At 46.3% G+C, this 12,508-nt stretch overlaps 1 protein-coding gene across 1 annotated transcript; it reads right to left on the bottom strand.

Moving 5' to 3' along the window:
• Positions 1 to 9,513: 9,513 nt before the first annotated feature.
• Positions 9,514 to 10,497, bottom strand: LOC146624851 (odorant receptor 131-2-like). The gene has a single exon (XM_085363484.1). It carries the CDS (start codon positions 10,495 to 10,497, stop codon positions 9,514 to 9,516), a length of 984 nt encoding a protein of 327 aa, XP_085219610.1.
• Positions 10,498 to 12,508: the final 2,011 nt, after the last annotated feature.

Below are 12,508 nucleotides of genomic sequence, written 5' to 3'. Positions count from 1 at the left end.
GTATGTACCACCGGCAGATAGAGGAGGTGGCTGATATCCAGAAATCCTACCAGTGGCTGGACAAAGCTGGACTGAAAGACAGCACAGAGGCACTAATCATGGCAGCACAAGAACAAGCTCTGAGCACAAGATCCATAGAGGCTGGGGTCTATCACACCAGGCAAGACCCCAGGTGCAGGCTGTGTAAAGATGCCCCAGAGACAATCCAGCACATAACAGCAGGGTGCAAGATACATACATGGCATGGCAAGGCATACATGGAACGCCATAACCAAGTGGCCGGCATAGTGTACAGGAACATCTGTGCCGAGTATAACCTGGAAGTCCCGAGGTCAAAATGGGAGATGCCCCCAAGGGTGGTGGAGAATGACCGAGCTAAGATCCTGTGGGACTTCCAGATACAGACGGACAAAATGGTGGTGGCTAACCAACCGGACATAGTGGTGGTAGACAAACAGAAGAAGACGGCCGTAGTGATCGATGTAGCGGTTCCGAATGACAGCAATATCAGGAAGAAGGAACACGAGAAGCTGGAGAAATACCAAGGGCTCAGAGAAGAGCTCGAGAGGATGTGGAGGGTGAAGGTAACGGTGGTCCCCGTGGTAATCGGAGCACTAGGTGCGGTGACTCCCAAGCTAGGCGAGTGGCTCCAGCAGATCCCAGGAACAACATCGGAGATCTCTGTCCAGAAGAGCGCAGTCCTGGGAACAGCTAAGATACTGCGCAGGACCCTCAAGCTCCCAGGCCTCTGGTAGAGGACCCGAGCTTGAAGGATAAACCGCCCGCAGGGGCGTGCTGGGTGTTTGTTTATATATACACACACACACACACACACACACATATGCTCTCATATATGCCATATTTACCCTATTCTTTTTCCCCGTTCCTTTCTGGAACTCTCCCCATATATGTGGCCTTCTTTTTTTCCCTCTTGTGTGTCTCTGTTGGTTTGTTTGTTTCTTTATGCTGCACCAGTGTTCTGAATAGGTAGATATCTTCAGCACTCAGGCTCACCCGAGCCCAGACTTCTCGTTGAGAAAGGGGTGTCAATTGCATTTACTCCACAGCGTTTCACCTCCGCCGCTGGAACCCTTCCACGGGGAGTTAGACCTGTGTGGAGGGTTCCTTTTCCAATGCTCCTTATTCTTCAGCCGCACGCCTTCCCCACGGATGCTGCTAAAATTTCCCACTTTGTGGGGCTGTTACGGGGACGAGCTCTAGCATGGGCTGAGGCTTATTTAACCTCTCACCCCATTCGTGGTTGCGACTATGATGATTTTCTGGAGGAGTTCAAGGCGACGTTCTCTCCTCCAGTCTCGGAGGACGACGCCGCACAGAAATTGCTGGCGCTCCGTCAGGGGCGGCGCAGTGTTGCCGAGTATATAGTCGAGTTTCGTACCAGGGCAGTTGCCGTGGGTTGGCCCGATTCGGCCCTCCGTGGGGTCTTTTTACGCTCGCTAAATGATCAGATGAAAGACCAACTAGCGTTCCACGAGGCAACAAAATCCTTCGAAGAACTGGCTCCTCGCCCGCAGGATCGATAGACGCCTGCGGGAGAGGGATGCCGAGCAGCGGCTTAAGCCTTTAGGACCCATATTGCGCACCGAGTTTCGAGTTTCATCGTCCCCACCCACGGCTGCGTGCACGCGTTCTCCATCGCCTCCCCCGCCCAAACCCATGCAAATCGGACGCTCCCGGCTTTCACCAGAGAAAAGGGAACGCTGTTTTCGGGCTGGGGACTGCCCGTACTGTGGGAAGCCCGGTCATCGCATCGCTGCTTGCCCGGTCCGCCCAAACGAACCGGCCCACCGGTAAATCCGGGGATACGGGTGGGCAGCACTTTAAGCACAACTAGACCCCAATTGTTACTGTCTGTTACCATCGTGACTAACAACGAGACTTTCACATGCCCCGCGCTGGTGGACTCCGGGGTGGAACAGAACCTCATGGATGAGAAACTGGCTAAGAAGTTAGAGTTATCACTTACTCCGCTTGAACCTCCCATCCCCGCGTCTACGTTGAATAATCAGGTGTTTGCTTTTATCACTCACCAAACCGCGCCAGTACAGTTAGTCACATCAGAAAACCACAATGAGCTACTTTCCTTTTTCACTTTCCCCTCCCCTGACACCCCGCTTATCTTAGGCTACCCCTGGCTACAGAGACATAATCCTCACATTGATTGGGCCGGAAGAAGAATCACCAGCTGGAGTCTGTTTTGCCTGGCAAACTGCTTGAGGTCAGCCGTTCCACCCGCCTCAGTGGAACAGATTCCAGTCCCGCCACAAGCACCAGACCTCTCTTCCATTCCCCCAGAATATCATGATTTACAGCAGGTGTTTAGTAAGGATAAGGCGCTCTCACTGCCACCTCACCGACCATATGACTGCGCCATTGATTTACTCCCGGGAGCTCCGCTGCCCTCTAGCAGATTGTACAACCTGTCTCGTCCTGAAAGAGACACTATGGTGAGTTACATCCAAGAGTCGCTGACAGCAGGAATAATCAGGCTGTCGTCCTCCCCTGTCGGTGCGGGCTTTTTCTTTGTGGGGAAGAAAGGGCGGGTCGCTCCGACCGTGCATCGATTGCCGAGGTTTGAACGACATCACTGTCAAGAATAAATATCCCCTCCCACTAATCATCTCCGTTTCGAACCACTCCAGGAAGCCACAGTTTTCACCAAGCTGGTCCTGCGGAATGCCTATCATCTGGTTCGGATACAAGAGGGTGATGAATGGAAGACGGCCTTCAATACTCCATTAGGGCACTTTGAAAATTTGGTGATGCCGTTTGGTTTAACTAACGCCCCGGCGGTTTTTCAGGCCCTAGTCAATGACGTGTTACGGGACTTCCTGAACGTGTTTGTTTTTGTGTACCTGGATGATATTCTGGTTTTCTCCAGGACTCTCGAAGAGCATCACGTCCATGTGAGGAGTTTATTACAGCGGCTGCTCGAGAACAGACTGTACGTCAAGGCAGAGAAATGTGAGTTCCATGCTTCATCTGTTTCCTTCTTGGGCTACATCCTAGCAGGTGGACAGGTGAAGACCGACCCAGTGAAGGTCAAGGCGGTGCTGGAAAGGCCGGTCCCGGAGTCACGGAAGAAGTTCCAAAGCTTCCTCGGGTTCGCAAATTTTTATCGCCGCTTCGTTCGGAACTACAGCCAAGTGGCCACGCCTCTCACCCAGCTCACCTCATCTAAGGTACCTTTCACCTGGCCCCCAGAGGCCCACGCAGCCTTCGTTAAATTAAAGCAATTATTCACATCCGCACCCGTTCTAACCCATCCTGACACTTCTAAGCAGTTTATCGTAGAGATTGATGCGTCTGATGCTGGAGCTGGAGCAGTTCTCTCCCAGCGATCCGGGCCTCAAGGTAAACTCTGACCATGCGCCTACTTCTCGCGCCGACTCACCCCCACGGAGAGGAACTACGACATTGGCGACAGGGAGCTCCTGGCTATTAAGCTTGCCTTAGAAGAATGGCGCCACTGGCTGGAGGGGGCTGGAGAGCCTTTCCTCATATGGACAGACCATAAAAATCTAATGTACCTCAGAACTGCCAAAAGGTTAAATCCACGCCAAGCCCGCTGGTCTCTATTCTTCACTCGCTTTAACTTCACTCTCTCCTACCGTCCAGGGTCACGGAATATCAAGCCCAATGCGCTCTGCATCCCATCTCAGGCGATTATCAGGTGGACTATTTGATCCAGCCCAGCCAGCTGCTCCACGCCAGTCCGTTAGTCGTCTCACAGTGGTAACAGCTCGGCGTGTTTTTGAGCCACCTGCCCGTCTGGAGCTTGGATTGCCTCCGGTACCAATCACCTCTACTTTCCTGGAGCTCCCCCGCGGACCCTCACCCCTCCCTCCGGCTCCCACGGCCCCGCTTTGACTCCTCCCACAGTCCCGATTACTGCCTTCCTGCGTAACTCATCCCCCGGTCCCTTGGTTTTTCTAGTTTCTCGCGTGTTTTCCTTTGACCCTTCCGGGACACCTTTAGTTGAAATAAAGTTTATTTTTCGTACTCCTGTGCGTGTTGTCTCTGCTTCTGGGTCCAGCTTGTGTACTGAACTTCGGTTCATGACAAAAGGGAGTTTGCCCAATTACAGTGAACACCATCACTCACCCACTTAAAAGTAAAACAAAAACTGATATTCAGTCTTCACAAAAATATCCAAATGATCCTGGACGAGTCCCCACTTATATTGCCACCGGGCTCGAAAGCCTCATCATAAATAAGGAGACGAACACCAGAATTTAGGTGAGAAGAGATTTTAATCTTAAAATTCATTGCAAGTTGGTTAAAATGGCTGGTAAAGCAAGGGCTAGTGAGTCTCCCTAAAAGCCTGCCTCAGGTATCCTTTTATGCACACCCGACTAGGTGTGGTCAATTTGCAATAGCTGAACCCACTGAAGAGATTAGGGGCTGCAGAGGAACGTAACACCAGGATTTACTCTAACATGTTTTACTCAACAGTCCAGCAACGAGAAGCTCAGAGCCCCTGCCTGAAGTAGTGGGTGGGAAAACAGGATGATGAGTCACAGATACATGATTAGTTTTAGGTGCATGGGCCAAAGGCGCGAGCCTGCAGTGTGCTCCACCCAGGTGGAGCAATGCAGGAGAGAGAGAGAGAGAGAAAGAGGAAAAAAGTCTGTCTGGGTCTTTGGTTGCTTATTAGGCTGGTGTGAAAAATTGCCACCACACCACTGTTTGTTTGTCAAACTTAGATTCAGGAGGAACAATGCGGTTTTTGTCTTGGGTCTAGATGCTGAGACCAGAGAGTTTCTCTCTGAGTTTTTTAGATTCAGAGAAAGCATTTTACTGCATCCCTCAGGGGATCCTTTGGCGTGTCTTTTGGAAATATTGGGTATTAAAGCTGTTTTAGGTTATTACCTCCCTAGAGAACCACAATGAGACCTTAGTTTGCATTGCTGGCAATAAGTCAGATTCATTCCTGGTGGGTATCTGCCAGTGCTGTCCCATTGTGATTGTCATTCTGTTAATTATTTCCTTGTCTAGAATCTGGCCCAGGGGTAAATGGTGTTTAGCTTTGCGACCTCAGGATTTTGTCTCTGCTTTTTGCAGGGGTTGTTGACTTTCTTAAGCATGACCTCCAGTTTTATCTAGGGCAATTTTAAGCCAATGTAAAGCAGCTGGAATAGGAATTGGCACCTCTGGGTCTGAGGCCATGGTTCTCATTTGAAAAAGAGTAGAGTGTGTACTTTGTGATGGGAATGAGTTTCTATAGGACAGGGTTGTCCAATCCCAGTCCTCAAGAGCTACCTTCCTGCAGCTTTTAGATGTATCCTTGTTCCAACTCACCTGAATCAAATGAATGGCTTGTTATCAGGCCTTTGCCAAACTTGATGGCATGCTGAAGAGATAATTTGATTCAGCTGTGTTGGAGTAGGGATGCATCTTAAAGCTGCAGAATTGTAGCTCTCGAGGCCTGGGATTGGACACCCCCACTCAGTTTTATTTAGGCAGTACCAAATGACAACAACAGTTGGCTCAAGGCAATTCATATTGTAAGGTAAAGGCCTGACAATGATACAGTGAAAACGTAAAAAGACGGGACTCTCCTCAGCTCTTTCTGGGACAGTGGCGTGGCTGCCCCTCTGTTGGTCTTCCTTGGTCTCTTGTGTTCTGGGGGCCTCTGGATGTCTGGAGTTTTGATCTCCTCCACACCTGCTTCATGCCCTGGAGGACGGGGCTGTGGCCCCCCCACACCCTCTAGCAGATCATTACATGAAGGAACCTTTTAAAAAAACAAGCGCATCCATGCTCACAGGTGTGCACACGGGTGATCACACCCACAAACTACACCCTTTTTGGCTCCTACCTCAAAGCACACTGTGTTCTGTCGATCTTATGTGCTGCACAATAATGTTTAATATTTAGTATTTACTGTTATATTGTGATGTTGTTTATTCTATTACTCTCGTTCTCTTCTGCTTGTTTTCTTTTTTCTTTCTCAACAGGTGATCCAGGTGATTGATATATGCATTTTTTTTCCTGCCCGTTCTGTTGGTTTATGTCTTTTGCCCTTCTCCCCCGTCCCTCTTCTCAGCTGTTTTTCTTTCCCTCTTTCTTTCTCCCCTTCTTTCCCCCAGTCAAGTCTGTCCCGTGTTCAGCAAATGAAAATAAAATAAACAATAAAAGGTGAATCAAATAGACCATTACGGCAAGGCTGGGATGGTCAGTTTGGTAAAGTGGGCATCTTTCTTTGCCTTTAGACAACAATTCTGATGGCAAAAGAGCCAAACGGGACAGGCAAAAAGAAAAGAAAAGAAAAAAGAAAAGAAAACGTAAAGAGACCAACAGCTGTATGACCCCCTTTGAGCAAGTTCTTTGGTAACAGGGAGAACTTAAAAAGAAATAAGAATGACAAATGATTGTTTTAAAACTCATGTAATGAGTATCATAATTTCTATTTTCTGTCCTATTCATCACATATTTCATAATATAAGCTTATATAAGCAGAGAGAGAAGATATGGAAACTGTAGAAAACTTTAGAAAAGGACTGTGCTGTAACTCAGATGGTGGATACATTATTGAAATCTAATAGGTAACATTATTGTAATGTTGTAAATGTAATAAAGTTAGGGCTGGGCGATATATCAAAAATTTATCGTTACCGAAATTTATGACTCTCATCGACGTCATTTTGCCCATGTCGGTAAATTCGGTATTTTAAAAAAAGAAAAGGCATGTGCAGGTTGGCGATGTTCATGTCCCTTTAAGACGCTGTGCTACGTTACAGACTTGACGGGGTGGAGTCACATGACTCTACTACCTGTTAAGCTGGGCAGACACTGTGCGATTTTTTCAGTCACGTTATTCAGCTCCTGCTCAAACTGCATGGTTGACTCGCAGGGGTTAGAAGTTCATAGGTCACGATGCAGGTCTCACACTATACGGCCCGATGCTCTGATGCGACCTGAGTCACACTGTGCGTCCATAAAATGAAGGTTATAACAGAAATTCTGTCGCTCGCTCCCTCTCTGTCTTTCACTCACACAGACACACCACCACCATCAACTTTGCTAAATTGCTAATGAAAAACATGATCAGTCAGCTGTGATTGAGCAGCATGTAAATCCAACTATTTTCACGGTTGTTGTGGTCGTGATAATTTTGTGAGGCCACATCGAAAAGGCTCGGATGAGCTTTCCAAAGTTCTACAAGTTGTGCCTCCGTCGCTTGTGTCCAGATCACACGCTGCACTGTCGTGCTGCTCCGTCTTTTTCGCTGACATTTGTGTTTGCGCGTGCGCAGTGTGACAAACTGCGGTGACACCCTCACGACGGTCGTGAATCCTCGCGACCAAGCGATTGATGATCGGGAGCTCGTCGTGAGGTGTCAATCGCTTCTCGTTACCCCACGTATACTATACGATGCATGACGCAGATGAAGGCCAAAATCGGGCCGATCGCCAAAACGGTCGCACGACTCAAAAATCGGCTCAAAATGGGCCAAAAATCGCACAGTGTGAGCCCAGCATAACAAGACGAGACACGGGTGAACAAATGGAGGACGATTTAAATGTTGAAGCAGCAGCGACGGAGGTAGAGATGGTGGAGGAGGAAGAGGAGACGCTTGTTAACAAAAAAAATGCATCATCAATCGTTTGGCAACATTTTGGATTCAACAAGGATGATATTGATCAAAAAATTGTTAAATGTAAACTCTGCAAAAAGACTGTTGCGTCAAGTCAAGGTAACACAACCAACCTCTTCCACCACCTGCAGCACAAGTTTTTGTTTAAGAGTTTATAGTTTTCACGAGTCACATGGCAGTGCTTAGTATTTATTATAGTTTTTTCTGTGTTCAATTGACATTTGTGTTTGTGACATTATTTGTTTACAAGTTCTAGTACCTCAAGGCCTTAGCAGAGATAGGCCTTTGTCCATGATGGCATTACATTTGCACAATCATTGTTTACTTTCTGAATAGCCAATGTGAAACATATTTATTATTAAACTATTTTGTTTACAAGGGATATACATTTTTTAGAGAGCATGGTTACATATTGTATCCTACACTTTTTATTTTGTTCAGTTAATAAATCTTAACCACTAAAAGTACTTACTACTATTGTCTTCATTTATTTTCAGTGACATTTTACAGTCCTTTAAAGTGGTAATAATATAATTGCAATGAATAGGTCTAGGGGGAATAATATTATCAAAATAACTGGAGGAATTATGCTGCCTGCCACAGCCCCATCAAATGAAAAAAAATAAAAAAAAAGTTTGTTTTTTTTGGCACTTGGGGGGGTTATCGTCCATTTATCGTTATCGAGGTTAACTGCTCTATTTATCGTGATATTGATTTTAGGCCATATCGCCCAGCCCTAAATAAAGTTTTTTTTATATAGCACCAAACCACAGCAACAGTCATCTCATGCATTGACAAAGCATCATTATTTAATGTGAACATATGTTAAGCAAAGTTAGCACATTATAACTTAATTTCCCACCTCATCCAATGGCAGCAACCTTTCTCTCATTGTTTTTTTGTTTTTGTTTTGTTTTTCAATTTTGAATCCATAGTTTTCAGTCACATGACTGACTCACACATGGACTGTCCAGTAGAATAAAAATCTCACCTGTCCCAAATCAAGACCACTCAGATCATCTGTTCATGGAAAAAAAGCTACGATACAAGGAGAAACTACACATTTTGGGGACTCGTGATCCATATTCTCCCCCAGCAACTGTCCCACAGCCCCTGTTTGGTGACATCTACATGTATCTTGCAGAGAATCCTTCACCTCACACTGCTGCCTGAATAAAAGCTTTCAACTGCAGACCTGTAAGGCTGGGTTATTTAAGGTATGCTCTCATGTTGCCGCTATAATCTATGCCATTTTGGCAGCTGTAAATAAGCAAAGTACAGCTATATATATATCACAAAGTCACAAAAGTCACCTCAAGGCGATTTATGTAATGGGGTGAATACCATACTATATACAAAAAGTCTGTGATCAAACTATTTAAGACGTTTTGTTGATTGAAAATTCACCAAATTATTTAAGACTGATAGCAGAGAACAACTTTACCAACACAAAGCACCTTTAGTTTTCCAAAGTGCTGAATTTATTTGCAGAACTTGGAACTGAAAGAAAACCCTCTAGGACACCTGCAGTAATTCCAAGGCTAAACTGCAGGTTTAGAAGTAGGACAGATGTAGGCCAATTACATCTAATTAAAAATTGCTGCAATTTCTTTGCCTGAGCAGTGCTTGAGATAGAGTGGCTGTACACAGATTACGGGGTTACACAAATGTGACGCTCTTTCCTGTTTTACCAAAGCATGTAATCATTTGAGAGAATTATAAAGAATTATGTTCCTTTAGTAAACTGCAGCAAACAATTCCTCACGTGTGTCATTTGACAACGGTATGGTTTTAAATAAAAATTCAAAAGTCAAGTCAGAAACAGGAGTTATCCAGAATTGCAGTACGGTACTTTGAGGTTTGTATGCTTGTAAGCGTGGTGTATACTCTGACTAACACTCTACTTCGATCGCAGCCTTCAGTCTTGGCTGTATGACTGAGTATTTCAGTCGACAGCAAAGATAATATATGAACACAGGTCTGATGCTTTGATCTCTGATACCATAAATCAGTGAACTCAGACATCTGGGGAAAAGGAAAATACAAACATAAAAAACAATCTGGATGCGCACAAACACTATCCTTGTTAAAACTCTTGCAAGTGCTGTGAGTAGTGGGTTACAAATGGTTGAAGAAAGACTGAGACCCAGCTGCACCAGATGTAGCAGCAGTGTGTTACAAGCCTTACGGGCTGAAGCTTTATCTGTGGAGGCCGACCTGGCTGCTACTATAACACCGATATAAGAGCATGTGATTGCCACACTTGCTGAAATAAACAGAGCACATGTGAAGGCTTTGTCGTAATCATCAGACATAGACCCACCAGACATTGCTATTTTAGAGCAAAAGTCTTTCATCTGCAGACTATCAAGGGCTCCAAAAGGAAACTCTAACAGCAGAAGAACTCGAGTCAAGATATTTAGTGAACCGATGGCCCAGATCACAATGATGGCCACACCTGTGTTGGTGATAGTGATGATGCTAGCATGCCTCAGTGGGTAGCACACAGCAACATATCTCTCCAGAGACATCACCACCAGCGTGACAGGAGAGACCACAGTTGTAAGATTGGCAAGCATGGTGAGAAAACCACATACAGGATATGTTAGTGTTATCCTACAAGCGGCAATAATATACAATAACTGACTCAGTGCCATCTGTACTGTGTCTGCAAACAGAAGGTTATACAGGAGAATGTATCGCGACGTCTCACAGAACAAAGCTTTGCTCCTTAAAGTAAAAAGCATGATTCCATTAATGCAGAGAAATAAACAACATGGCAGTGTAGTCAGAGTGGAAAATAAAACTCTTTCCAAAACCCCTTGATACTGCTGGTTAGCAGTAACATTGGTCAGAGACAGATTTGCAAGTAACATTTCAATAAAGAAATTCAGTTTTTAACATCTTCAGTGGAAATAAAACACAAAAAAGTATTCCAACATTTAAAACAGAAAGATCCACAGAGCTCTTTTCAGGTCATCCTCCTCCTGCAGGAAATTAATAGGTTAGAGGGCTGTGGCTGCTTTCAGCTAAACGGCACTGGACAGCAAGATTTTCTTACCCACACATTGTGTATATACGCTCTGTAGTCACACCTTTTCATGTGACTATCACATGTCTGCATTATTTTTTTCCAGTTTCCTTACAACCCCCCTCCTCGCGCCAGGGACATGATGACGTGAAGATTATAGTATAGTAGTAATATATTAATAGCCTGTTAAGTTGATTCCATATTGTTTAAAGCATTTTCTTCACCCCCACCCGAGATTGGGTACATAGCCAAGTGCGATAGGAGAAGGATCGTTGAGTGCGAGAGGAACTGACCTGAAAAATAGGATCATGGCCAAGCTTGAAACCTGGATCCCCCGTAGCCGGTTACCAAGATTACGTGAAGTACCCTCAGAAGGTCTGCTAGATGATGTTAATGCAGCACTACGGACGATACCTACAACCACGATTACCGACACTAACAAGCTGATATACAATACGGCAGCAGTGATCAGTGAGATGCTTGGCTACAAGTTGAACAGCCACAAGGGGCAGTACCCTCCATGGAGAAGGAGGCTAGAGGGCAAGATCAAAGTAGCACGGAGGGAGGTTAGCCAACTAACGGAGTTGCAGAAAGGTGCGACAAAGAAGGTGCATAAGAAATACAGCAAGCTGTCCATACCTGAGGCCTTGGAAACTGCCAAGCAAAGGCTCACAGCCTTGGCCAGCCGCTTGAGGAGGTACACCAGAGAGATAGAAGGCAGGAGAATAAACCAGCTGTTCTCCACAGAACCAGCAAAGGTGTACTCTCAGTGGCAAGGGAACAATAAGAGAACAGCACCACCCAGGCTGGAGACGGAGCAATACTGGAAGAGCATATGGGAGAAGGACGTAACCCATAACGGCAATGCTCAGTGGCTAGTGGATCTGAGGGCAGACCACAGCGACCTCCCTGAACAGGGTCCAGTAACCATCACAGTGGCAGATATCCAAGAAAGGGTCTCCAGTATGAAGAGTTGGACAGCACCAGGGCCCGACATGGTTCACGCCTACTGGCTAAAGAAGCTGACTGCACTCCACGAGCGTCTGGCAGCACAAATGAACCAGCTGCTAGTTAACGAGAGACACCCGGAATGGCTAACCGAAGGTCGGACGGTCCTGATCCCCAAGGACCCCAAGAAGGGACCGGTCCCCTCCAACTACCGACCAATAACCTGCCTCAGTACTACATGGAAGCTCCTGTCAGGCATCATATCGGTTAAGATGAACAGGCACATGGGTCAATACATGAGTGGGGCACAGAAAGGGATTGGCAAGAATACCAGAGGCGCAAAACACCAGCTACTGGTAGACAGAACAGTCAGCCGAGACTGCAAGACCAGACTGACCAACCTGTGCACTGCCTGGATTGATTACAAGAAGGCCTATGACTCAATGCCCCACAGCTGGATACTGGAATGCCTAGAATTGTACAAGATCAATGGGACCCTAAGAGCCTTCATCAGGAACTCAATGGGGATGTGGCGTACAACACTAGAGGCCAACTCCAAGCCTATAGCACAAGTCACCATCAAGTGCGTGATCTACCAAGGAGATGCTCTGTCCCCACTGCTGTTCTGCATAGGCCTGAACCCCCTCAGTGAGATCATTAACAAGACTGGCTACGGATACCGACTACGGAACGGAGCAGTTGTCAGCCACCTCCTGTACATGGATGACATCAAGCTGTATGCCAAGAGTGAACGAGACATCGATTCACTGATCCACACTACCAGGCTATACAGCAATGACATTGGAATGTCGTTCGGACTGGAGAAGTGTAGTCGGATGGTAACAAAGAGAGGGAAGGTAGTCAGAACTGAGGGGATTGAACTACCAGAAGGCAACATTGCAGACATA

The sequence above is a fragment of the Diplotaxodon limnothrissa genome, linkage group LG10 (genome assembly GCF_057381915.1).
Source record: "Diplotaxodon limnothrissa isolate DT_005_m linkage group LG10, D_limnothrissa_male_GT1.1, whole genome shotgun sequence".
In the NCBI taxonomy this organism is placed as follows: domain Eukaryota; kingdom Metazoa; phylum Chordata; class Actinopteri; order Cichliformes; family Cichlidae; genus Diplotaxodon; species Diplotaxodon limnothrissa.
Note: the sequence above shows the minus strand (reverse complement) of the source record. Positions and strands in the feature narration are given on the sequence as shown.

Bases quoted from the DNA above. Each gene is read 5' to 3' on its own strand.
- LOC146624851 (XM_085363484.1), bottom strand. From the start codon at position 10,497: ATGTTACTTGCAAATCTGTCTCTGACCAATGTTACTGCTAACCAGCAG.